We start from the raw sequence: 26,279 nt of genomic DNA, 5'->3' as shown, positions 1-26,279 counted from the left end.
CAATGCCCCCTTAAAAAAATGTCTTGCCCCCTCAAATCAAATTCGCCGAAAAAGGCACAAAACTGAAAAGTTTTCTCATCTATCTCCACTCCACTCCATGCTGTGTGCCGGTTGTGTGTGTGATCTAATGTTACTGTCTGCATTCGGCAGAGACACTCCCCCCAGTAAACACCCAATCACTATTTAGTATGCAAATGAGCCAAGATGCATCAGCGTCAGGTTTCTCGGTCTCAGTGAGGCAGAATGCAGCAGTGAAGTGAAGCTCCGTTAAACTCGTCGTAGCGTCTCGTGTCATGAGATACTTAATATATAGTTAACAACAAAGTGTGAGCATAGAGAGTGAGCCTGTCAGTGCGAACATTTCTTCAAGCACACAAGCACAACGAGAGATGAGTGCCTGCTGCATGTCACATACTGAGGACAAATGCCCTGTGTGTGCCAGACCCCTACATAAAGCCCGCCCAGCCTCTAGTTCTGCATGCTCTTTTTTGATCATCACAGCTTTTTTTTTTTTTTACAAAGCTTTTATTAACTTTTCTCTCCTGCAGCTTTCAGCAGCTCAGAGGAGAGTGAAGAGAAATCTGTTAAATTGCTAACAAAATAAACAAAAATGACAAAAAACCAAAACAAAATATAAAATGTTCTGCTCTAGCCTATATCTGTTGTGTTTGTTAGTTCTGTTAGTTTGAGAAGTTTTCTTTATAAGACTAGCTTTGGTAAATACTGGCTATAGTGAGGTTATTGTAATTATTAGGTTAAAATTTATTTCATATGCCTAGATGCCTAATGGCCATCAAATAAGATAAATGTTAAGATGTTGGTTGTGCCTGGATGAAGGATATTTTTATTTTATTTTTTCTTAATTTTTATTTTATTTTTTGTTTATTTTATTTTTCAGTTTTCCTCCCTGAGGGATTGCCACCTTATTGTAGTCAGGGGGTTTGTGTGCCTCAGTGACCCTAAGAGCTATACCAGCAGGAGCTTAGTCTTCAGGTGGGACACCCAAGTTGGACAGGTCTTAGGGTAGAGGCCTGACAAAGTGCAATCCATTTCTTTAGGTTGGGGGTTGGACACACAGCTAACAACAACCCAGTTCCATGTAGAAAACACTGTTATCAACAACAAAACAAGCGGTGAGCACATTTGAGACCACTGTGCTTTGACACCCTCTATAGGGCACTCACACAGTGTCCCCACATCCTGTGAGTGAGTGAGTGAGTGAGTGAGTGAGTGAGTGAGTGAGTGAGTGACCTTTATTTGTCAGCTCTACCTATGCAAAAATGTGCTGGAACACGATGCCCCCTTCACATTTATGACTGCCCCCTCATATGTGCCTGCCTAGAACCGGGCTTGGTCCACAGTGACAGTGAGGGACAGTGGGGCATGGATGTATTAGAAGAACTGGATACAACTTTGAACGTGGGGTTGAATGTGGGGCCTCATTTAGGCTTGTGGGAGTTGCTCAGTGGCGCATGAAGCCAAAGTGATTGAACTGCTGTGTATAAAATTACCCGCATCATCTGGGGATTATTGGCACTACTTACACACTGTGCGGCCTATAGAGCAAGTGACCGAGTGTCTAACTTCTGCCAGCCAAATGACTAACTTCCGCTTTAGCGCTCTGCTAACTAGCATTTGGACACAAAAACTTCTTGACTGTTCAAAATTAATAGGACCAAATGGTTAAAATCCTGATAGTGAAACAAGTTGTTTCATGGTGGTTGTAACACTCAAAAAAAAAAAGTCCACTGATTAACATATGTTTGCTTGAAGATACATTTTTACGACTATGTTTAAGTGAGTTATAAAGCATTTATTAATGTTTTATAGAACTTTTACATGTTAAATAAGGAGGGTTAAAATGAAGGGTCTCTAAAGCAAAACAGAAATCTGCTGTTTACTTTAAAGACATAAATGAAGTTACAGGACCAGATCCTGAAATGTTTCTTACACCCAACAGAAGCATCTTGTATCATCTTTAATCTGCAGGTTTGAGCTCTTTGCTTGAAGAAGCGTGATTAAAAGCACCTTATCTGCAGTTGCTGAGGTGGAATTGATTCTGTTACGTCGCGTCTGACTGACATGGTGTTTTAAAGATATGTATTATATGACGAGAAACTGGTAATGTGACAGAGCAGTCAGATTTCAGCGTTGATGTTATGACAAGGCATGCAGCATGTCAGACTTGTTTGGAAAATCTATCAAATTATGAGAAATATGTTACGGAGAAGCACATTACGTAAAATGTCTCCTTCAATTTAATCTTCTTTAAAATCATACTTCCAGAATAACAGCTACCTCTCCAAAATCAACCCCCCCAAAAAATTTCCATTAGCTCCCTCTATTTGCATGTTGGCTATTTAAGGGCATCATTATGAATTCTCCTCCCCCCGTGACAAGATGTGACTAAATATGACACCTTTTCCCCAACCTGCTGCTCCCTCGCACAACACCATCGCCCAGTCTGTCTGAATCATCTCCTCCAATGCTCCTTAAGGGGTTTATTGTACATGCAGAAGGTTTCACACACACACACACACACACACACACACAATATTACAACAGGGTAAAACAGTGGGGCCGGGCACTGAGGGTTTGGCTGTGTCCATCTTCAAATGCCACTGGTCTGTCTGACGGCTTTGGTATTTAAAGAAGACACAGAATGGACTGATAAGGGTGCTACATTAGGGGAAAAAAAGTACATTTCAGACTAAATTATTAAAGGTAAGAAAAATCATCTGAACAAAATATGAATTACGTCCACTGGTCCAACTTTCATCTGAACATGCAGGAGTGATGGTGCTTTTTGGCCTGCCTGATGATTAAAAACAACTCCTGGCCTGAAGGGGACGCCACAGTTAAAGGTCAAATTGTTAAATTTTAAAAGGCCACAGCCACTACGCCACCAGACCATTTTCAATAATACATGGAGGAGTGATTTATGTTAAGAATAATAAGGAATAATGTTAAAATCTTAAGGATTTATTTTGTACGGATGTTTCACTTTAAAGGAATAGTTTGATATTCTGGGGAATGTGCTCAGATGGGAGATGATGCCCTTTCTAAAAAAGATTGTCCATTTGCAGGATGTTTCAATCTGTTGTTTTTGTTGTTATGCATGAACAAAGCCAGCTTGAGAGGTAATGTGTCGATAGGGTATTAAATGTAGTTGTTATACCAAAATAAGCTCGATTAAAACATTTATTTTGCTCTTATACCGATTCTTGATATCCACAAATTATATCATTTACATAATGAAGACGATCTCATCTAGAGCATTTGTTTGTTATTGATTTCTCTTTTACTCTGAGCTGAAAAACAATGTTTTTTTAAGGACAAGTTAATTTAAACAGACTTCTTTAATTAGGTTTAGCTTGAAAGGGTTTAGGCTTCAAACAGAAGAACAAACACGATTGCAGTTCTGTCACCATTTCTGCATCTTAAAGAGAGGTCTGTGACTGAATAATGTATGATTAGATTTCCTATCCTTCAATAGAACTATGATATAATGGCTTAATGTCGGAGATCATTATATTTGTGTCTTTAAATCATTTTAACACATCAGCAAATATCAGTCTACATAAAAAAAATAAGGAGAAGATGACCCCGTGTGAATTCTTCCCTAAGATGTGAGTTTTTTCACATTTGTAGAAATATATCTTAAATTTTACATGTGGTTTCAAACTAATGAATGGGTCCACACACGAATCTCCTTATTAGATTACCCACAATTTTTGTGTCTACACAGATCCTTAGAAAGCAACAAGGACTAACAAGTTCAGATCTCCTCAATAACAGCTGCTGAGTAAAATTCCACAACAGAAATGAGTATGACGTACATTTATAAATGGTAGCCCTCACTGAATGTATGCAATGCATGGGCATTAGCTCTACTTGCATTCGTTAGGTGAAGTCTGAGTTATATGTATGTGGGCATCCTCTCCCATCTCACACCAGTTTGGTTTGCCATAAGTTTGATGAGAAGACTGATACCATTATAACTTTCACCCCAAATACAAAGCTACAGCCAATTATCTAAGCTTGAAGAATTAATTAAAGGCACCTCTAAAGCTCACCAATTAGAGATATTCAGCCAATTTTCAGCCAGCTTTGTATCACAACAGTGTGGATGGTCTGTGTAAATGAACTGTGGTAAACTTCCTTGCATCTTTCCAGCACCCAGATTTCCCTGCTCATCTCTCAGCTCAAACGTGTCATTTTCGCTGGCTCTCAGACTGTTGCTCACACTACAGTTTCTCCACAGACACAAAATCCCCGTTTCCACCAAAAACTTTCGGTATGGTACCTTTGGAACCAAAAGTAACCCTTCAGACATGGTACCTAGACCCTAGGTCCATTTAGCATTTTTACCGCAAATAGTACTCCTAAAAGTGGGTGGGGTTGTTGTCACTAACTTCGTCTCGTCATCACTGACCTAGATGGAAGTCTGCACCTCATTTATCGTCCACAGAACAAGGTTATACACCAACATTTTAATAACAAAATAAAACAGGCTGCAGTGAGAGTCTCTCTCCATGGGATATTTAAAAATAGCAGGTTTGGGCATTTAGTCCTTCTCAGGCAAGCAAAGCGGTTTAGTGTTGCCGTAACTAACGGGAACAATGCTCCAACAAGGGATTGCTGATAAAATATAAAGCAAGATTCTGTTACTGTATTGCCTACTTCTCAACTACAGTGTCTTCAGAAACATGTTTTTTTATGCACTGTTGAGCTGGGATACTAGAATTTGTGAACAGAAAGTGGGCACCATATTGTTTTCTGTATTGTAAAAAAACAGAGGCTGAAAAACTAAGATGAAATGTTAAAACTAAGCAGTGCTGATCAAATACAAACATAGAAAATACAACTCTAGTGCCTATTTCTCACCTCAAAAGTTTCCAGGAACATGTTTTAGTGCACTGTTCCAGTCGACCGCCATATTGTTTCTTGTGTTTGTTCGTGTTTCTCAAGCTCGAATTACGTCACCCACCAGCAGGAGCATTTTTTGGTCCAGTGAGGTGCAGTGCATTCTGGTTGTTATAGGTTTTCTAACTCTTAAGCAAAAGCAATTGCCACAGGCCTTTTCCTGTGTTTTCTGTGGTCACGTAGCACCAGTTTAAAAGTATTTGCATCCGTGTACGGCATAGACAACTCAGCTTTATGAAAAAGAAAGGCAACATGTTACATCTTGGTTATGTTATCTGTACAAAAATCAAAGTGTACTTTATCTTTGTCCCAGGTAGTGATTACCTGGGGACACTTGAGGAAGCACCCAGGCTAGCTGTTTCCCCTTGTTTCCAGTCTTTATGCTAAGCTAACCAGCTGTTGTATGGCAATTTACTATACAGACATTTCTCATGTCACTCTCTGCAAGCAAATGAGCATTTGTTTCCAGAATACCACTATTCCTTTACCTTGTAAAAGCCTAGAACATACATGTAAAAGCCATCACACTACCCCTTGCTGATTTCTTTTATTTAATCTACACCAGCCACAAAGGAAGGGATGTAGATAAAGAGACTCAGAGATGGAAGCTGAAGGTCTGAGGCAATGTTGGTTGTGAAAGCAGTGCTGCAAATTGAGTATCAGTAGGATATCTCTATTTTGTGCACTTACTTTTGACTGTGACCCTTTGCTTACTTGTGGGAGAGGAGTAAAAGGGTAAAAAGTTTGCAGTACACAGGAATCTAATTGTGGACCTAATATAACACAATTCCTTACCAGTCCTAAAGCTCACAGCTCACACTATAATATCTCAGTGCTCAGACAAAGCAGGAAGGGCAAGCAGACTCTCTATGATGATGGATTGTCCATAGAGATATGGGAAAGGTGAGAAAATAGGCACTACTTTTCTATTGATTGTTTTTGGGGGCGACTCTATTAAAAAAAAAAAAAAGACATAGCACCTGTTAAGATGTCAAAAGTAGGCTTGAGCTCTATAAAGCTAATCAAACCAGGTTAGTGAGCAAAGAAAATGTCCTCCTTTATAGACAATGTGATAAAGGAATACACAGGGACAGGTACACCTCCACTAAATCTGACGATGTGTGACAGAGGAATCTTCTTTGTGAAAGATCTGATGTCACCACAAACGCCTAAAGGGACAGTTCACCCCAAAATCAAAAACACAAATTTTTTCTCTTACCTGTAGTTCTATTTATCAGTCTAGATTGTTTAAGTGTGAGTTGCAGAGTGCTGGAGATATCGGCCTTAGAGATGTCTGCCTTCTCTCCAATATAATAGATAGCTAGATGGCACTTGGCTTGTGGTGCTCAAAGCACCAAAAGAAAATACATTTGAAAAACTCAACAGCAACGTCTCTTTCCAGAAGTCATGACCCAGTAACTCAAGATGTTCCACAGACCTTGTTGTAAGCAGTTTCATGTAGGAACTATTTTCTTTGTACCGAACTACACTAGACAGCTGTATCACTGCGCAGAAGGAAGCGTACATCTACTCACTATAGAAAATATTTTTGACTGGTTACAAATGTTGATGTATAGGTTATTTTGCTGCTCTTCAGCTAACTGCTCTGCGCAGCACCCAGGTTTTGTATGAGCTAGCTAGTTGCAGTGCTAATTTGGCGATAACTAATAGTAACGCCATCCTTACTCAACAGTGTCATTGTGGAAATATTGTGCCGACCCTTCGGTCTCCACTCAGGTCTCTCCAATGAATATTCAGCTGACTACACACTGGAGCTGAAGGGTAGCCACCGGGTTTCCACAGCAATGGCATCCCACCACTGGGACGTTGTTACCAGCGGTAATCGCTGAATGAGTGGCATTGCTAATTAGCTTCTCTTTTTTTTTTTTAACTGTGCAAATAGTTTTGCTAGTTGTGCATATTTAACTACGTGGCTCACATAGTCTTTTTGTCTTCTGTGCTTCCTCTCTTGTTGTATAATGCCCTTGTGAAGCACTTTATAAATAAGTTTTACTTATTATACTTACTTAGCTCCAGCCGGGTCTGGGTGGTCTGCAGTGCAGAGCAGCCAAGGCTAACGTTAGCTAACCAGACTGGAGGGTGGGCAGTGGACACTATGTTTCCACATGTTAACAAAGCCAGCTGACTGTCGGTCAGCTAAGCCAACATAAAATAAAATAAAGGGCAACATTAGGGATGCACCAAAATGAAAATTTGTGGCCGAGGCCGAAGCCGAATAAAATTAAATGCTTGGCCGAATACCGGCACGGTACCAAAATTGGGACCCACAGTACAATACCAGTGAAAATATCATGGTTCTGAGTAGTATCACGATACCACAGCGAAAATGAGGCAGATGTGCCTTTTGTCATTTATAAAAAGATAAATCACTTTTCTATAACACATCCATGATATTTCAATGGAATAAATTACTTATTGACTTATTCATACTTCAAAAACAGCATCAATAAGTGATTAACATAGCGAGGGTCAAAATAAAATAAATAGATAAAATAAAAATCAACCAGCCACCCTCCTTCTCTGACAAGTAAAGTACGGTCCCTTCATAAGTAAAGAGCAGTCCCTAAAGTGCAGTGAGGTTTGTGGGCCGTTACCTGCCACAAAGATAGAAATGTGAACGGCTCGTTTCTCATTCTGACACGTCACATAGGCCTACCTGTGTGCCGCCACGGCTCGGCTGTCCAGGTACTTTTGGGCAGTCATGACGCCAAGAAAAGGATATTATTGGAGCCGGACTTCTCCGTCGCTGGTAAGCCTATGGCCGCCGTATTTGACAGGAATACATTACTGTCTGTGTCTGTGACCCCCGTTCAAACCACAACGGGTGGGATTTGTCTTTCATTTCTGCTGCTGGTTGAAATCTGTGAATGATTTATTTTGCTCGAACAAAACTATTTTTAGTCGCAAATGCGAGTGCGGTGACGGACGGAGTAAAATATCGCCACACTGACGACATTCTACTCCTTCCGTCACCGCACGCTGTTAGATTGCGTTATCAAAACGCGCCGCTATTATTCAGCCTTGCTTTTCACTTGTTCCAATGAATACCAAATGTGTGTTTTTGCAATATTCAGCCGAATATATTCGGTTACCGAATATTTGGTGCATCCCTAGGCAACATATTTACACCACAAAACATTACAATTTCACCACCTTTAAATGGGTTGTGCTTTGAAATGAGTCATTTAGTCAGTGGAGCACTGGAGCCTCTTGTATTTAACGCCATTTTGACTTTAGTTACCAGTTAATGAATGCTGCGCTATCATTAAGCATAATTAACTGAAACATCCCCAGCTGTAACATTAGTGAGCTGAGTGGTGCTAGGTGAGCTAGCAGTAAATGCACATTTCCTTCTGCACAGTGATGCGATTGGCCTTTGTAGTTCAGTGGAAAGAAATAGTTCCTACATAAAACTGCTCACAACAGGATCTATAGATTAGCTTTACTAACCGGGTCATGACTTCTGGAAAGAAGCATTGGTGTTGAGTTTTGAAATGTATTATGAGTGCCATCTAGTTCCATTATATTGGAGAGAAGGCAGACATCTCACTCTCCAACAAATCTCCTGTAATTTACAGAGCCATTACAGGATGGAACTCTTAACCAAATGGCATTATTAAAATAAATACCAGAGCAGCTTTTAAGAAGAGTTCTTAATGCAGTTAACTGTATTAATGGACAGTAAATGAAATGACATGATGTAACTTATGAACTAACTCTTGCCTACAGGTTTTGTTTGAAGTGTTGTAACATTAGTGATTCTTAATTACTTTTTTGTATATAATTTGATGTTCAAAGGTATAAAATGTACATAATTGTTTCTTATATTGTATGATATATGTGTCAGACCGCAGGAGGACGAGCTGATGCTAGGTTGCTATGGGTATCCTTATAAACTAAACTAAACTAAACTAAACTAAACGCGGCAATTCACATCAAAATAATCTAGAATGATAAATAGCACTGCAGAGAAGAAGAAAAATATGTATTTTTGATACAGGGGTAAACTTTCACTTTAAATTGCTGAATTTCTCTTCGGGGATGAATAAAGTTCTTTCCATTTCTAAAGTCAGGTAAAGTTTTCAGAAAAGTGAATTAAAGAATACCATCATTTTTGGTGTCAGAGTCCAGTCAACACCAGAGAGCACTTAAATCATAAAGTCTGAATAAATGCATTGTATGATGTTACCAGTGAATTTAGAATTAGATGATATTATTAATAATGAATGGAATAAATGAAAAAAAAAAAAGAAAGAAACTACTACTACTAGAATTAAGCCAAAGAACTGTGTGGAATGTGTCCTTGTGGGCTAATACATTGCTTTTTTAAAAACCACATCAGAAACCCACCGGGGATGCTCTCACAGCTTCTCATTTAAAGTCTTCTAAATACCATTCATCGTTGTGACATCGCACGTTAAGGGCTAGGAAGAACTTGTCCCTCGCAGTTTCTGGCTACAGTAGACAGCCGCAATCGTTCTTCAGTAATCCTGAATTATCCAAAAGAATAAGTACAGTGTATTTCAAGGCTGCAAATCAGCAATGCTTGCTGTTAAATGATGTGGAGGCCACTGCTATACACTGTATCAGATGCATAATATCGTAGTGTGAGCCTTGAAGGACACCTAGTGAAAAAGAAGTAACCTTGGGGACTTAATCCTTGTGAAATATATGTGCTCTCTCAGTGTGTAGGGATGGGGAGATACTGTAAGATGACAAATAATTGAAGAGGGCCATCTCGACACTACTGGAACAGGGAACTATCCATCTGTGAGGCTGTACAAAAGAGATATTGAAATAATAACTCATGGATTACCAGTATGACAGAGTAGAGTTTCTTCATCTCCTCACACGTCTTCGTCAGAGCAGAGAGATCCGTGTTGTATTTCTCAATTGCCAACTGGGGTATAGAGAAAAAGCACAAGGAACTCCTGGTGAGCTTGTTCATTCATTCGGTCAGTCATTGCTCAAACTTCACTGTTATCTCTTACGAGTCAGACTCTACAGCCTGCATTTAGAGCTGGGTTGGAAACAAGATATATACTGTACGTATCATTAAGATAAGATAAGAAAATATATATATATATAAGCTATATGTTGAATGTTTACAATACAAATAACCTTCAGCAGTGTATTGTATTTGTGAACTGGACACAGCTGCAGCCAATACTGTACATTTTATTTTATTTACCATGAAGGACGGCATGAATTGACAACTGATGATCTGTTGTCTGGAAATGTTTTTAATAAGAGTTTTAGATTTTTAAATGTTGGCCAAGTCATCACATAAACATAACATACATAACAACATAACAAAAACATACAAGGCGATGGTAGAGGAGGTCGTAATAATCTGCCTTTAAATAGAGGCAGCATTGTAGATGGCATTGGTCTGTGAGGCCATTACATACATCCCGACATGGACAGAAAATTATTTTCACTATATTATCAGTTCATTCCATTCTGCTTTTGTTTTCATTTCTTCATCGTCTTCTATTGTTGTATCTCACTTAAATTGCGCTACACTGCCCCCCCGATCCCCAGTGGTAAAACATGCAGAAATACCTGAAATGAATGCAGAGTACGGACAGAAGGCTCGATCTGTTTTTGTCTCTGTATCTAACTGTATCTAGTAGGGTTGACCCAAAAAATTTGAAGCTTCGAAGCTTCGTTCGATGGCATGGGATTTGATAGTGGAAAAAAAAATCGAATATTCAGCCTTAAACACAACTTATCAGCAACCAGACGTGTTTTTTTGTTTGTGAATATTTTTATCTTAATTCTAGGGTTGCAAGAAACTACCTTTTCACCATAATCTTTAAGTTATTAACTTTTTGGACTTTTTTTTCACGGTCAATACCAGCCCCCGAGCCCCCAGTCGTCGAAGGCTTCGATTTAAAATCGTTCTGAGCTCTGAAGCTTCGATTTTCCAAAATGAAGTCAAAGGTCAGCCCTAGTATCTAGCATAAATTAGCCCTTAGGTTTAGCCTGCCTTTATGCAGACTGTAGATTCGCAAGTTTAGCGTTACATAACTTGTATTTCACATTCATTTTGTATATTTTGTTTGTCTCGACTAAAATACTGAACGTTATCTGCAGCTGAGCAGATCTCAAATTTTTATTATATGGATCTGTGATTACTCTTTATGTTGAAAAAATACTGACGTCCAAATCGAGTACTTGGGCACTCGTATCTATCCCGTAAACTGTATATAAAGATGAACAATATACCAGCTCCCTAAATTTGAAGCCAGAACATTTTGATTGCGCCCAGGTGGCTGGCTGCAGTATAGCTTATAAACCCCGCCCCCTCTGTGTTTGCGGATGGGACACAGGCCAAACTAAAAGATCACAGTAACCATCAAATGAAGATGGTGTCTTTCATTTTAGGTAGCTCTTAAAAAGCTGATGTCTGTTCAAGTGTTTTTAATAAGTTTGGTTTTCATTTGTTATTCGATGTTATAAAAGAGGGTTTGACGTCATGACTGGCAGCTACGTGTGCCAATCGAGTGCGAGCAATCAATGGCACACATAGATGGTCAGAAGGCGGGAACTTGATACAGCAGAGATCTCTACTGTTTCAAATGACGTGACCAAGCATCTGTATTCGGGATATTTGGCTAATCCATCTTTATAAACAGTCATTGGTCCATCCCTACTGCATAACACACAGCAATGTGCCAACAAACAGAAGAGAATAAGAAGACCACTATTACATGGAAGCAAAACAGATAGTAAACAGTTCATTTGTGTGAGAAACAATGAAGGTGATAAATGTCCTGTTTGTTCACTAGAAGACACATTGTACCTTTAAATGGATGCGTAAATAAATAATAAACACAGGATTTACTACTTCACCTTCAGGTCTTTGGAGAAGTTTGGGTGATGAACTCCAGCATTTTTCTTCTTGGAAGTTTTTTTATACTGAATGACTTTCTGCAGTTCATTCTTCAGGACTGAAGCAACACACACACACACACACACTGGTTACCATCCATCATATTTGACCACTGAAGCAAATAGCTGCTTTAAATCAGATGCTGTCTCCTGTGTGATCCTGTGAAGAGCTGTATTTGTGCTTGTGGCAACTGTTTGTAAGTCATCACATAGACAATATATTGGGTTGAGCCCGGATCTCCCCTTGACAATGAGATTGTGATGTTTCAACAGAGTATACTGAAACTACAATTGCAGAAAGATCTAGTAAATGTTACTATCACTCTTCCTCACAAATATCTTGCGTTGGCACAAAAAAAGAAGTCAGGTCAGTATTACAGGGATGTCAGCAACTTTGAGAACAACGGTCTTTGGACACAGTAGTAAAATGCGATCTACTCACCATCTATTTCTGCGGTCAGGCCTTTGATGGAAGCTATCCAGCAACAACCAAAAAAAAACAGTGACACACACAGAAAATACACGTTTCACTTAACAGACCTCGACTGAAAAGTTACACACAGATTTTTTTCAGCTTTGATCAAAACTTGATTAGCAAATACCTCCTGGGACAGTTTCAAATTCTGCCAACTCCTGGGTAAAAGTGGCCAGGCACGGTTCATGCAACATGATCTGCTCCACAAGGGCATGAAGCAAGGTGAATTTCTTGTCTCTCCCACGGAGCTGCGAGAGCTGCGGAGTGAGAGAGTACAGTGAGGAGAAAAAAAGGGCATAGCCTGTACAAACCTATAGTTCTCTGCCACACAGCACAAGGACATATAACACACAGGAAACAAGACATACATAAATAGTAGGGATGTCCTGATCTGATTTTTTTTGCATCCGATCCGATACCGAGTCCTTTATTTTGAAACCGAGTCCGATACCGAGTCCAATCCGATACTTGGCGAAGTATTAAGAAAGAAGAAAAAGAATATTTCCAAGTTGTCCCATAAGGTTTGTTTTTTATTAAAATAGTATCCAAAAAGCTTATCGGTGGTTCAGTGGCACAAAATGTAACCATATTAAATATCTTCTTCTTGTCTTCAACAAACAAAATAGGCCTATGTCTTTTGTAGCGGTTTGACACATGAAACAAATATTTTTCTTTTACTCAGTGAAACCCCACAAAGAAACCATAAAACCCATAACCAACCCTCAACACCAAAATTAAATTGTTTTTACCTGGTTTCTGTAGAACAAAAGAATTATACTCAATTTTCAAAAATACAAATACAATAGTAATCAGTGTCAAGAAAGTATATATTTTTTCCACCAAAGAAAAGAAATGTTCCACTCCGTTCAGTCAGTTCAATCCAGTTCAGACAAAAAACTCCACTGCGGGATTTCCAAATAACACACAGCTCACAGTTCACAGTTCAATTCAGTTCAATCCACACAGTTCGCTAAACAAAACAAAACTCCACCCCAGGTTTTCCCGCAACCAAGGAGGTGAAGAAAATTCACTGTTGGCTCTGACTCAGTTCAGTTTCAAAACACTAAATCAACCCGGCCCGAACGTTCCAAATAAGGAATAATGAAATGGAAAGTAACCTCCAGCTTTTGCCAACTCACGGGACCGTGTGTGAATACCGTAATGCTCCGGCGTTGTTTCGGGTGTGGAGGCTCCGTAGGATCCCTTGATATCCATGGCGGAATCTCTGAGTTGAGGCCAGTGGCCGGATGGATGATATTCCACGGGGAAGTGCACTTATTTCGCAGACTTTGAGCAGTGTAAAATGCCGTGGTAGGCCGAATACGCAGAAGACTTCTGGCTCATTTCTCACTTGCCGGCGACTCTCGCCATACTGCCAGGAGCAGCATAATGTAGGGGCCGGTCTACCTGGGTTCAGCTGATTGAGCCATCCCACTGGCCGATAGCACTGGTGGGTGTGTCTGGAGGTACCTCAGTGTCTAGAGGTGAGCAAGCCATCAGCTGACTGTCTTACAAAAAAAATAGATTTAGAAAATATACAGGATTGCCACACTTTATACATTGGAAAGCGGAGGCAACAGTGAACAACATAGATGAAAAACCTGGCCATTGTTTTGATTCCTCCGATCTTTTATTACCGATTCCAATTTTGTAAAAATAACGGGATCGGGGCCGATACCCGATTGGGACATCCCTAATAAATAGGGATGCACCAAATATATTAGGCCGAATATTGAAAAAAACCCCACACATTCGGTATTCGGTGGAATAAGTTAAAAGCAAGGCCGAATAATAGCGGCGTGTTTTGATAACGCAATCAAACAGCGTGCTGTGATGCGCGGAGTCAAATGTTGGCAGTGTGGCGATCCGTCCCTCACTGCACTCGCATTTGTGACTAAAAATAGTTTTGAGTGAGTAAACTAGGCTTAAATCATTCAGCACGCTGTGCGAGCAGCCTACAGATTTCAACCAGCAGCAGAAACGAAAGGTGAATCCCACCGATTGTGGATTGAACAGGGGTCACAGACTCAGACACTAATGTATTCCTGTCAAATACGGCGGCCATCGGCTTACCGGCTACGGGAAGTCGGCTCTAATAATATCCTCTTCTTGGCGTGTGGACTGCACAGAAGTACCTGAACAGAGGAGAAACGAGCCGTTCACAGCCCACAAACCTCACCGCACTTTAGGGACTGTTCTTTACTTATGAAGGGGAGGAGGGTGGCTGATTGATTTTTATTTTATTTATTTATTTTATTTTGATCCCCCCCTATGTTAATCACTTATTGATGCTGTTTTTGAAGTATGAATAAGTCAATAAGTGATTTATTCCATTGAAATATCATTGATGTAGCCTATAATAGAAAAGTGATTTATCTTTTTATAAATGACAAAAGGCACATCTGCCTCATTTTCGTTGTGGTATCGTGATACTACTCAGAACCATGATATTTTCATTGGTATTGTACAGTGGGATCCAATTTTGGCACCGTGACAACACTAATCTGGAGGGTGTTCATCTGCAAAAACTAATGAAAAACTAAACAACGATATTCGGTATTCGGTACTCGGTATTCGGCCAAGTGTTTAATATGCTTCGGCTTCGGCCACAAATTTTCATTTCGGTGCATCCCTACTAATAAATAGTGATATCTACAGCTGTGTGTGTTCGCTGAAGGCCATGGGAAGAATAGGATGGCAATGCATAGATTTTGTTGACATTCATCAATATATTTTTTTTTCCATGCCACATCATGTCTATTGTGTTGTGTATTTGTATCCTCAACAAAGGTTTACCTCGAATTATCTGTTTTAAATAGCTGCTAACACCTTGCTGTGAGGGTTAATACCACTGTAAATGCCTGCATTAGTAATTCAGTGTAAAAGAGCTTGTGAATTCTGCACGTGTGTGCTTTGTTTGGAATTTTTATTACTCATAGTTAGTAGTAGTAGCAGCACTTACTGTGACTGCTTTCATATATTTGTATAAAATGGTAATGATGGCTCTAAAATTCAAGCCATGTTGCACTTGATGGTGCCACCTAATTGAAATGCAGGAGGGACCTCTCTAACCCTGTGATAGGCACTCATAGTCTCTTTCTAGGTTATGTTGTTTACCAATTTAAGGCCCTGGACAGTCTCTGAGGACTACATATACAAGACACGCACCAAGTATTGACGCTCGCAAGTGAAAAAACAAGAACCCAAAAAAAGATCTGAGATAACCTCGACGCATTTTTCTTGGGAGCAGTCAGCCATTAATTTGATGAGAGTCTGTCTCAAGCAGCAACAGTTTACTATTCTCAATTAAACCTGGAAACACCTCTGAGGGAACACGAGGCCTCGGCTTCATTAAATGGAGCAGAGGACGTTTTACTTCTGTGCCGAGAGCACTGCCCCTTAAACCTTCCCAGCAGAGAGACATGAACACAAAAGAGTGGCTCAAACTAAATTCAGAGAAAGGCTGAAAATACTCTTACAAACCCCTGACAGCACTTGAAACTATACACCCAGCAACTACTAAACCTTAAAAGGAATAGTTCAGCATTTGGGGAAATACTTATTCACTGTCTTACGAAAGTCATACACCTGTCCACCAAAATTGGCTTGTATATGCAAGTTTTCTAATTTTGGGAAAACATGAAAAAAAGGCAATAGACTCATTTCCCATTGCCAGCAGACGAGTATGCCTTTCTGTTTTTTTGTTTTGTTATGTTTTGTTCTTTTTTCTAGACGCACCATAAGTAGAAAGCAGCATGGGGGGCAGTAAAAATGTTACAGATCTATTACCTTTTTCTATACTCTTTTAAACTCGATGCCAATTGATTCGGAACGATGTTTGAGCACTACTTGGACGGAGAGAGAATTTTTGGCAGCATGTCTTTGCTTTGTACCAGGAAAGGAGAAACAATTAGCATGTCCACCTGGGTGTCACGTTTCCATCACTGTTAGTCGGAGCTGGAGCTGATAAACACCCTTGGCTACTGCAGAGTAATTTGTTCCAGGAATGAATACCGATTGTATTCTTTCATACTTAAGACCAAAGTCAGATATTAGCGGTTGTTAGTGGGTTCTTGTCCAGTGGGCAATGGGCTTAAGATGAGAATATTGAACAGGGTAGACATGGATCATTAAAAAGTGTAAGGCCCTGATCAGGCAGGAAATATTTTAGCAGCAGGAGGCGGCTTTTTATAATTGTTTTTAATAAGAGTTTAGCTTTTTGCTTGCTTTTTTTGCGTTGCTATGCATCTCGTGTTTCTGCACTCTAGGTGGCTGGCCTTTCCTCGAGTTGAAAAAACTTCAGCTTAGAGCGGAAAGGCTCCCCAAATCATCTCTGCCTTTTTTTTTTTTTTTTTTCCACATTGTCCAGTCAGATAATTTGAGAGGCGGGGCCTTCTGTGGTGTTTACAATGGGTAAACACTGGTGGAGAAACTGATGGTAGCGGTCGCTGGATACCCAGAGTTACACAACTTTACAAATCGCAGTTACTCTCACCCTCTGCCTGTCCATTTTAGTAGCTAGCTACTTATTACCGTGAAATTAATAACATTTGAAAAAAGACAAAAACTGTAGAATGATTACACGGATGATAAGGCTAAGGAGGTGATGGGGTGGCACAGCAGTAATATTTAATCTGTAAGGAAAAAAAAAAAAAAAAAGCAGTGCTGTGCACCTCACGTTTTGCAACCTGCAAAAAGCGCTCTGTGTGACTGGGGCTTTAAAATATCTCACAATTTCTGTTGTGTGTCACAATTTCTATCCAAGTGCACCTCCATCCTAATCATTCAAACTACGCTAGAAAGACAGGCAAGAAAAAGACAAGGATGATATTTACTTATATCATCTCATATTGATCGTAGGCTCCTAAAATTGAATTGAGTCCATGTTATATCGTGGCAGACATTGTGACATGAGAAAATATTTTGTCATTGTCCAAAGAATCAATATAATATTATATCGTAATAAAACCCTTGCGGTGGAAACCCTGTTTTTGTTTTGTTTTGTTTTTTTAAGATATTTTTGGGGGCATTTTTAGTCTATATTTGATAGGATAGATGAGTGTGAAAGGGGGAGAGAGAGAGGGAGTGACATGCAGCAAAGGGCCACAGGCTGGAGTCGAACCCGGGCCACTGCGGCAACAGCCTTGTACATGGGGCGCCTGCTCTACCACTAAGCCACCGACGCCCCGGAAACCCTGTTGAAACCACTCAAATGTCTGTAAAGTAAGAATGAAGCTGCAGCTAGCAGGCAATTATTTTAGCGCTTGGACTGGCAACAGGAAAATAGCTAGCTTGGCTGTGTCCAAAAGTATCAAAACTCACAGACTAGCACATCTAAAGTTCACTAATTTGCATCGGTTTTATTTAAAAAAAAACCCAACAACAACACATTGTGGTTTTACTGGGGTTATGTGCTGGACTCCTTCTTCGTAGAGTCAAGTGAATTCCTGGGGTCTTATCATCATTCTAAGGTTGCTGCTCCTCACCAAAATGCAGTTGTTTTTATACTTCAGTTTTGTATGAATCAAAAAAAAAAGAAAGAAAGAGCTGTAAAAACTTTTTAACTGGTGAACTTAAATGCTGGTGAATGGATTTTGGTACCTTTGGACAGAGCCAGGCTAGCTCTTTCCATCTGTCTCTAGCCTCCATGCTAACCTAAGCTAACTATTCCCTTGCTCCAGCTTCATACTTACAGCTAAGGGTAGATATATAAGTAAGTATAAGTAAGTATTAATCATCGGCAAGACTGCAATTAAGTATATTTCCCTCCAAAAGTCAAACTATCTCTTTAAATTAACCCCAAAACAGGCTCAGAATTGTTGCTTTGATGAAAAGATCCACTGACTGACTGTATTTAATGATGGTTGACTTCTAAGAGACTCGACCACACTGTGTGCAAAGTTTCATTTCTCCTGTGACGCCAGGTAGTAGTGACACAATCACTCAACGGTCAGAAGGACTCTGTCAAAGACCTGAGTGAACCTAAGTGGGAGAGAAAGTTGAAAGAAGATGCAGAGAAGCCCTGCTGTGTATATCAATGAGTAGTCTTATTAGCCTTGTGCTGCAGCTCTGTCAAAGGTCAGGCAACAGTGGTGGAGTCGTACTTTAGTTAAGGAGGAGAGGCGGAATCCCTTGGCCTTTTCCTTCCTGGCGTTCTCATTGAGGTAATTGCCAATGGCGAGGAGGTACTCCAGCACGGAAACAAATGACCTGCAGTTGTTCAGCTGCGTGCACATTCTGATCTTCTGGTTAATCAGCTGGAAGACAAACACAAGGGGCACAGAGCAAAGTCATTTTGTTCTGTAATCCAGTCGCATACAGGTTCTCGCATTCATTTCTCCACACAACAAATTTGTGAGATTTAAGTGGTGTAAGACTGAAGCTTTTTTTGAGGCTCTCGGTGCTGACAAAGTGTAGACAAAAATAACTCAAGGCTTCAGTATTTTACATTATAAAGATAAACAGCAAACACCTCATTTGACCTCATAAAATGAATAATCGAGGCCTTGTTGTTTGGCAAGATCATTATTTGGTATGCAATTGTGTCAAGTAGAAATATCCCTCTAGAATATTGCACAATTTCCCTGCTTAACCAGTTCTGAACAGATCCTGTTGAATATGGATAGAAATTATACTGAAAAGCTGAAAAGAATTGAAAGTGGGATTTTAGGTTTTGCCAATGGTGTATTGGAGGAAAAAGGAGTTGATGCTGTGGGAATCGTAGTCCTTGACAAAGAGTTAGCTTTTCCAAATAAGGTCTATGCCAGCCAGCAACAACACTCCCACCATATGCTCCTGTTTTAAGAATAACTTCCCAAAGCCTACCAGAGGGACAGCCTCAATTACACAAAAGAGAAAGCTACATTATATCTGCTGGCTTTGCAGAGGACCATCTGTACCGCCGTCGCAAACTACTGTAGTTTGTATAAAACAAATAAGACAGCTCAGCTCCTGACGTAATGAAGCACGCTTTTAGAACAGCATCTGATTAGGTATAGAGGTTGAATTTGACAGGAATAAGTCTGTGCCATCGTTACAGAACATTTTTACACTCTCATCCTGAGTCACTGTGTTAATGGTTCAGTTATGTCTTGGAAATACACTCACCAGCCACTTTATTAGGAACACCTCACCAGTAGCAGGTTGAACTCCCTTTATAACTGCCTTAATTCTTTGTGGAATAGATTCAACAAGGTGCTGGAAACATTCCTCAGAGATCCATTCATCCATTTTCATCTGCTTAGCCAGGGCCGGGTCGCGGGGGCAGCAGGCCAAGCAACGCTTTCTAGCTCCTCCTGGGGGACCCCAAGGCATTCCCAGGGCAGATGAGATATGTAATCCCTCCAGTGTGTTCTGGGTCTGCCCCAGGGCCTCCTACCTCTGAGACTTGCCCGGAACACCTCCAGCGGGAGGCACCCAGGACGCATCCTAATCAGATGCCCAAACCACCTCAACTGACTCCTTTTGACACAAAGGACACCTCACGGAGGAAACTCATTTCGGCAGCCTGTATCTGCGATTTCAGAGATTTTGGTCCATATTGACATGATGACATCACACAGTTGCTGCAGATTTGTCAGCTGCACATCCATAATGAGAATCTCCTGTTCCACATCCCAAAGGTGCTCTGCTCTCCAGCAGCAGCCTGAACCGTTGATACAAGGCAGGATGGATCCATGCTTCCATGTTGTTTACACCAAATTCTGACCCTACCATCTGAATGTGGCAGCAGAAATCCAGACTCATCAGACCAGGCAACGTTTTTCCAATCTCCTATTATCCAGTTTTGGTGAGCCTGTGTGAACTGTAGCCTCAGTTTCCTGTTGTTAGCTGACAGGAGTGGCACCTGGTGTGGTCTTCTGCTGCTGTAGCCCATCTGCTTCAAGGTTGGACGTGTTGTTGGTTCAGAGATGGTCTTCTGCACACCTTGGTTGTAACCAGTGGTTATTTGAGTTACTGTTGCCTTTCTGTCATTTTGTACTAGTCTGGCCATTCTCCTCTGACCTCTGGCATCAACAAGGCATTTTGGCTCACTGGATATTTCCTCTTTTTGGGACCCTCTTCTGTAAACCCTAGAGATGGTTGTGCGTGGAAATCCCAGTAGATCAGCAGTTTCTGAAATACTCAGACCAGCCCGTCTGGTACCAACAACCATGCCACGTTCAAAGTCACTTCAGTCGCCTTTTTTCTCCATTCTGATGCTCAGTTTGAACTTCAGCAGGTCGTCTTGACCATGTCTTCATGCCTAAACGCATTGATTTCCTGCCACATGATTGGCTGATTAGCTATTTGCGTTAGCGAGCAGTTGAACAGGTGTATCTAATAAAATGGTTGATGAGTGTATATGTCAAACATATAATTTAACATTGAACAAAATATGTCTTTTTACTTACTCTTGAAATGTTAAAATGTTTGGGTGATTCATCTTGAACTTGTGTATAGGTATATATGTAGGTCGACTAGCTAACCCCTCCTATCGTGTATAACTTCACCATTTGCTTGTGGGTCATAGCCATGTATGGTCTTAATTACCAGGGCAATATCATCGAAAGGGGGTGGTGTCTGTTTCAGTTGGCAGAAGCTTTGTTTACATCTCCAAAAGTGCTTGGCTGTGCTCTAATTTATTTATCTCTCCCCTGTCCTCCACCTCCTGATCTAACAATGCAGGTGAGGGAGTTGTGGGTGGAGGCTGGCCCCATTTGGGACTACCTCATCCCCGGCATGGGAGATGGTGGTTTCTATGGAAAAGCTCAGGGAAGTGGATGTGTGGTGTTCTTCTAAACAGGTGGGGAAGTTAATTAACAAGATGTACATTTGCCAAACTAAACCATTAACACCCTTGAAGTGTTTTCACTTGTAAAACCAAAAACATACAGTTTGAAATAAGCAGCAGCCGCTGAGGCCGAAAAATGAAGTCATCGCCGTGCCAAGAACTGCAGTTTCACCTAATGGCCACTTGGGACTGGCTCCAAAAGCGAGTCAACTTCTGCCAAACAGCAGAAATAAACACTGATTTTAAAAAAAAAAGTATTTTATCCAATTCATGACAACTGTAAATAGTATGTAATTTAGATTCACCCCTCGCCCCTTCACAGCTCCACCTTACTTTCCAAATATGTTCACTTCTTGCTCCAAAAATCCAAGATTGTGGTAGCTAAAATGCCAAACTTGTGGCCTCACAAACCAATGGGTGACACAACAGTTACTACATCCATTACTTCTGTACAGTCAGTGGTTTGAGAACACTTCTGATATAGCATATCAACTCTGTGACTTGTTCAAATTTTCAAGTGTCACACCTCCTTTGCCTTATTCTGATGAGCCAAACCATGATGCAAACTTATTGCTGCCCCCTGGGGTCGGAGGGCAAAAAACACACACTGATAGTTTATGCTTGGTGAGAACTGTAGTTGTAGAGGCCCAACAGCCTCATGGGGCAACAGTGAGCTTTTTCCAAAACAAACTTTGACACTACAGATTTCCCGATTGACTTTATACATTGGTATCGGGGCCATCAAGCCATTATTTAACTGATCGGTTAGCTGTATTGAATCCGATACTGTTTTACCTTAGCTGTCACACAGGTGTGTTTACTAGAGATTATTCATGCACAGCAACGCAACAAGTGCAGCCATCCTGAACTCTTTATCTCTTCTCCAATCTGCACATTGCCAGCTGCAAATCACCGCACGCCATAAATGACATCAAAACGCAATATGAGACTGTTTATTTATGTTGTTTACTGAAGTTATGAGCACTTGTTTCAGCCCCCTGTGAAAGCCTCTTGCTTTCAACTGTCATCTCTGGTGCATGGTGTTTCACCGCGGGCAGAGGGGAGACAGAGAGCTGTCTGTCAAACTCACCTCCCCACTGCAAGTGCAACAAAAGCCCCACAAGCAAAAAGCCAATGAGTAATTTATTATTGTGATCTGTGCAACAGACAATAACAAAGAAAACTCGAGTCCAGTTCATTCAGGTAACAAAGGCTGCACCTAAGCAACAAACACGGAGAATACTCTTTGAAAAGGACAGAGAAATTCAGACAGACAGCAACGAGGCCAATTTATTCTGTAAAGAATGAAATAACAACACATTAAGGACCCGCTTAGATGCTGGGAATGTTGTTTAATGCATTAAAGAGCTATTCAGTTGCCATGCATGTACACTGGATTGATTTTAATAACGTAAAAGTATTTGAAGTGTGCCCTGTGCAGCTGTAGGCCTGTTGTCTAAGAAAATATAAGTACTGTATTGGAAGGTGGTATTGGCAGATATTCGGAAGGGGCTCGGGGGCAAAAACCTTGATTGGGACATCCCTGTTTGACACATGACACAGAGGTGAGATTTGTGTTTCATCAGAAGTGTCCTCAAACAGTATCGTATGACAAGAGAAAAGACTAAATGAGGAAGACTAACTGGTTGGTTTGGCAAATGCATGTCTGGTAAACTTCCACACTTCCAGTAAAGACCAGCGCACCCTGCATACCTGAGCTTTCCTATGGGACCATAATCTGCAGCCCAGTGTCTCACTACAGCTCCACATCGCTCCATATTCATACCCACAACCACTTTTGTATGCCAGCCACATTTTCTGTTTCCATATGTCACATTAAAGAAGCTAAGGATGCTTTAGCTTTTGTTTCTTTGTGACTTCAGTTGGAAAAATGGAGCAATATTTCCAATTAAAGTCACAATGAACAATTAGAAACTGCTGAAAAGAGCTCCATTTGGTTTTACTATTCAGCACATCAGTTTCAGGGGGTGCCTTCCCATCCACAGCTCTACCTGTCTACCGCATCACTGGCTTTGGTTCGGTGTCTTCTCTTATTTATATTTGGAAATGGCTGCACACAAAGCACAGCAAACAGCTTAAAGAAGAAGCCAGGGCCACAATGCAGAATAAAACCTGACATCCTGGCAGTGAGACGAAGCACCAACAAGCACATCATAGGTGAGAAACATCCCCCCAGGTGGTGACTTCTCCATTTTCCCTCCTAAAGCCTCTATGTCTGTCAGGTGGCGAGTAAATCCTCCTTAATGTTCGGGCCTTAAGAAGTCTGTTGTGTCAGAGAATTGAAGGATTTAGAGCAACAGAGGACCCTAACTTCTTCATGTTTGAGCACATTGTATTGTGACATGGTGGCATAATACTCTGTAGATTGTATCTTTAGAAGCCAGATAGTCACAGAGTACCTGCACGCAAATACCATGGTCTGAGTTTTAAAATAGACCTTTTTTTTTTTTTTTGGATATATCTAAGCTAAGACGTTGCAGAAAGAGAAAGAGCAGAAAGTAACACCCAAGAGTAAATTGAAACTTAATGAGATTGCTAATCTTTCTCATCAACTCATTGTGCCAGCACACAATATGTTTGTCTCTGTTTTAGACAAAGAGAAATTACTGCCACAGTCAACGGATTACAGTGCCATCATTCTTACCCACTGTTGCTCTTCATTCTCAAACAGTCAGCAGACAAGAGATTAGGACTGAAGCACTGATGCAGAAAGGAACAGAGGCTTGAGAAAATCACATAAAAAAAAAAACAGCCAAGGAGCTGGGAGTTATTCTTGTCTGACTGCAATATCTTCACACCCTGCAGTCCTCAGTGCCAATAAACAACAATCCTCTATAAGAGTGTTAACGATTAGTCTGACTAATGATTAACCTGAGATGTCCAGATACTGGCACTGCACACACCTTAAACATTTGGCTGTATGTGGAAGGGTTAAGGGTTCAGTGTGTAGGATTTAGGGAGATGTATTGGCAGAAACGAAATGTAATATGTTGTTTTTAGTGTATGATCACCTGAAAAAAATTGTACTGTTTTTGTTACCTTAGAATGAGACGTTTATTAGGGTTAGACAGGAGTAAAAATTTTCTAAGGGTTTGATATTAAGCCAAACTCTGGATCGGACAGATAGAGTAAATCTTACCAAATGTCCCACTTGATTCAGCAGCCACTCCTGAGTGGAACATGACGACACCGTGTGTTGACAGAAAACTAGTGTCTGTCACCTAGCATTGCTTAACATTGGCGTCCTCTGTCCTCACTGAATCCATTAAATACGTACCTCTGTTACGTCATGTAAACAAACCACGTAAATATCAGATGTACTCGAGATCAGACTGCAGACGTAACCACCCTACCATTGACGAGATATTCGGTCAATCTGTGTTTTCACTGTTATAATTAGGGATGGGCATCAATTTTCGATTATCGATGATTGATTGTTAAGGCTTTTGATGGATCACAAATAATTTTGATCGATAGTCGTAGTTTCCCCTACAATGCCTGGCATAGGTCCAGCGAGCCGCCGTGCCAATGAGACCCCCCCGCCCAGCGAGTCGCCGTACCAACGAGACCCTTCCGCCCGGCGAGCACAGAGGCTCGACAGGCCTTCGAGACCCCCGCCGGACCTATGCCAGGCAAAAAATCAGAAACAGATGGAGGCTCTCATCGCTCTCCAAAGCCTCGGTGGCTTCCCTTGAGACCTCTGAAAACACTATGCCATTGAAAGACAGAGGTTTTGCTGAAAACTGAAGCCTGTAACTCTGGCTGGCAACGGTTGTAAACACCCACGGTTGAACTGCGCATGCGCGCCATTCTTCCTCTTTGGCCTGGGGGGTTGAAGCTCAAAACTGGAGCAGCTGCGCTCTCTTGTGGCGACAGTCTGTACTGCACTCTTTTGTTTTCTCTCTTTTGAAATACTCGCTTATCAATTAATCGATAATTGATCGTTAATTTTTTTGATGATCGAATAATGAATTTTGATCGTTTGCCCATCCCTAGTTATAATATAGGGGGCGCTGTTACACATCTTGTGAAATACAACAGCACTGCCATGCCTAAAAACAAACAAAGACGAAGATCCGCTGGAAACTGGATGTTGTTTATGGAAATGTAGCAGCTTGTAAACTGCACAAAAATGCCGCATGAAGAAGCAAATAAGTTTGGTGGGACGAAACGGGATCTTCATGACAGGGTCTTGAAAGATCGGTGAATATGATCAAAAATGCTGCCGTTGGCTGGCAACTTACAAATAATACTCTGGCGGGGAAAGTGTTAAAGATAGGTAAGTTGCCAGCTTGCTATCTTACCACATTTGTAAAGTTACTTTTTAAAATCGAAAACATGTTTTATATTGTGATATTTACCGGTAATTACACAAAATATAGCCCACTGGAAGTAGCCTAGCTTTATTAACAATGGCCATTTAGCTTTCTAGAAACTTTAAGCTCTCACCAGTCACCTCCTGGACACTACCAGGGTGCCCTTGAGCAAGGCACTAAATCCCCCAACCGCTTGGGGCGTCTGACCAAGGCAGCCCCCTCACTCTGACATCTCTCCACTTTGTGCATGTATAGGTGAGCTGAATTTAACACCCTGACGCCATTGGCAGAGGTTGCGGATATAGGCTAGTTTTTTCATTCGCCAGAAGGTGGAATAATGACAAATGCTGTCTCAGGTGGTTTGAATAAAATTAAAACAGTTTAATCTCCCACAGTGGACCAGACCAGACAAACTGGAAATCAACTCAACTCTACTGCTTATATCTACATAGGGAGCGGCCCTCTTCCATGGAGATTAGCATGTTGCACCACCATGTTTCTACAGTAGAACAAACAAACCAAACATTGGCTCTTGATAGGGACATTTGTGTTTTCACATCGGCTATCATAGTGAGCAACCCTTTTGATATGAGAGTGTTGGGAAAAGTGCAGATGAAGAGGGAGAGGAGGAGAGGTAAGCTCTGTTTATCATAGGAAGTCCTCTGGCAGTCTGGGACTAAATAGCAGTCTAACTAAGGGCTGGTTCAAGGCAAGCCTGAGCCAGCCCTAACTATAAGCTTTATCAAAGAGGAGTCCTAAAGTTTCAGTGTGTGGCGTTTAGACAGATATATTGGCAGCAATGGAATATAATTGGTATATTTTCTTTAGGGTATAATCACCTGAAAATAAG

At 40.9% G+C, this 26,279-nt stretch overlaps 1 protein-coding gene and 1 long non-coding RNA gene across 4 annotated transcripts in view; one reads left to right on the top strand and one right to left on the bottom strand.

Annotated features, from left to right (window-relative positions):
• Positions 1-26,279, bottom strand: part of LOC125891828 (uncharacterized) — a 70,620-nt gene that overhangs the window by 8,385 nt on the left and 35,956 nt on the right. The window contains exons 12-16 of one of the 3 annotated variants that reach the window (XM_049581365.1): positions 18,424-18,576; positions 12,447-12,576; positions 12,287-12,319; positions 11,806-11,903; positions 9,764-9,847 (exon numbers count right to left, since the gene is read on the bottom strand). In XM_049581365.1, coding sequence (XP_049437322.1) covers positions 9,764-9,847; positions 11,806-11,903; positions 12,287-12,319; positions 12,447-12,576; positions 18,424-18,576 — 498 coding nt within the window. Of the gene's footprint in view, positions 1-9,763; positions 9,848-11,805; positions 11,904-12,286; positions 12,320-12,446; positions 12,577-12,611; positions 13,824-18,423; positions 18,577-26,279 lie in introns of those variants that run through there. The other 2 variants (XM_049581367.1, XM_049581368.1) reach the window with 2 other exon arrangements.
• Positions 1-26,279, top strand: part of LOC125891890 (uncharacterized) — a 75,341-nt gene that overhangs the window by 20,078 nt on the left and 28,984 nt on the right. The window lies entirely within an intron of this gene.

Source organism: Epinephelus fuscoguttatus, linkage group LG7 (assembly GCF_011397635.1).
Source record: "Epinephelus fuscoguttatus linkage group LG7, E.fuscoguttatus.final_Chr_v1".
Lineage (NCBI taxonomy): Eukaryota > Metazoa > Chordata > Actinopteri > Perciformes > Serranidae > Epinephelus > Epinephelus fuscoguttatus.
This window is presented reverse-complemented; position numbering and strand designations above follow the sequence as displayed.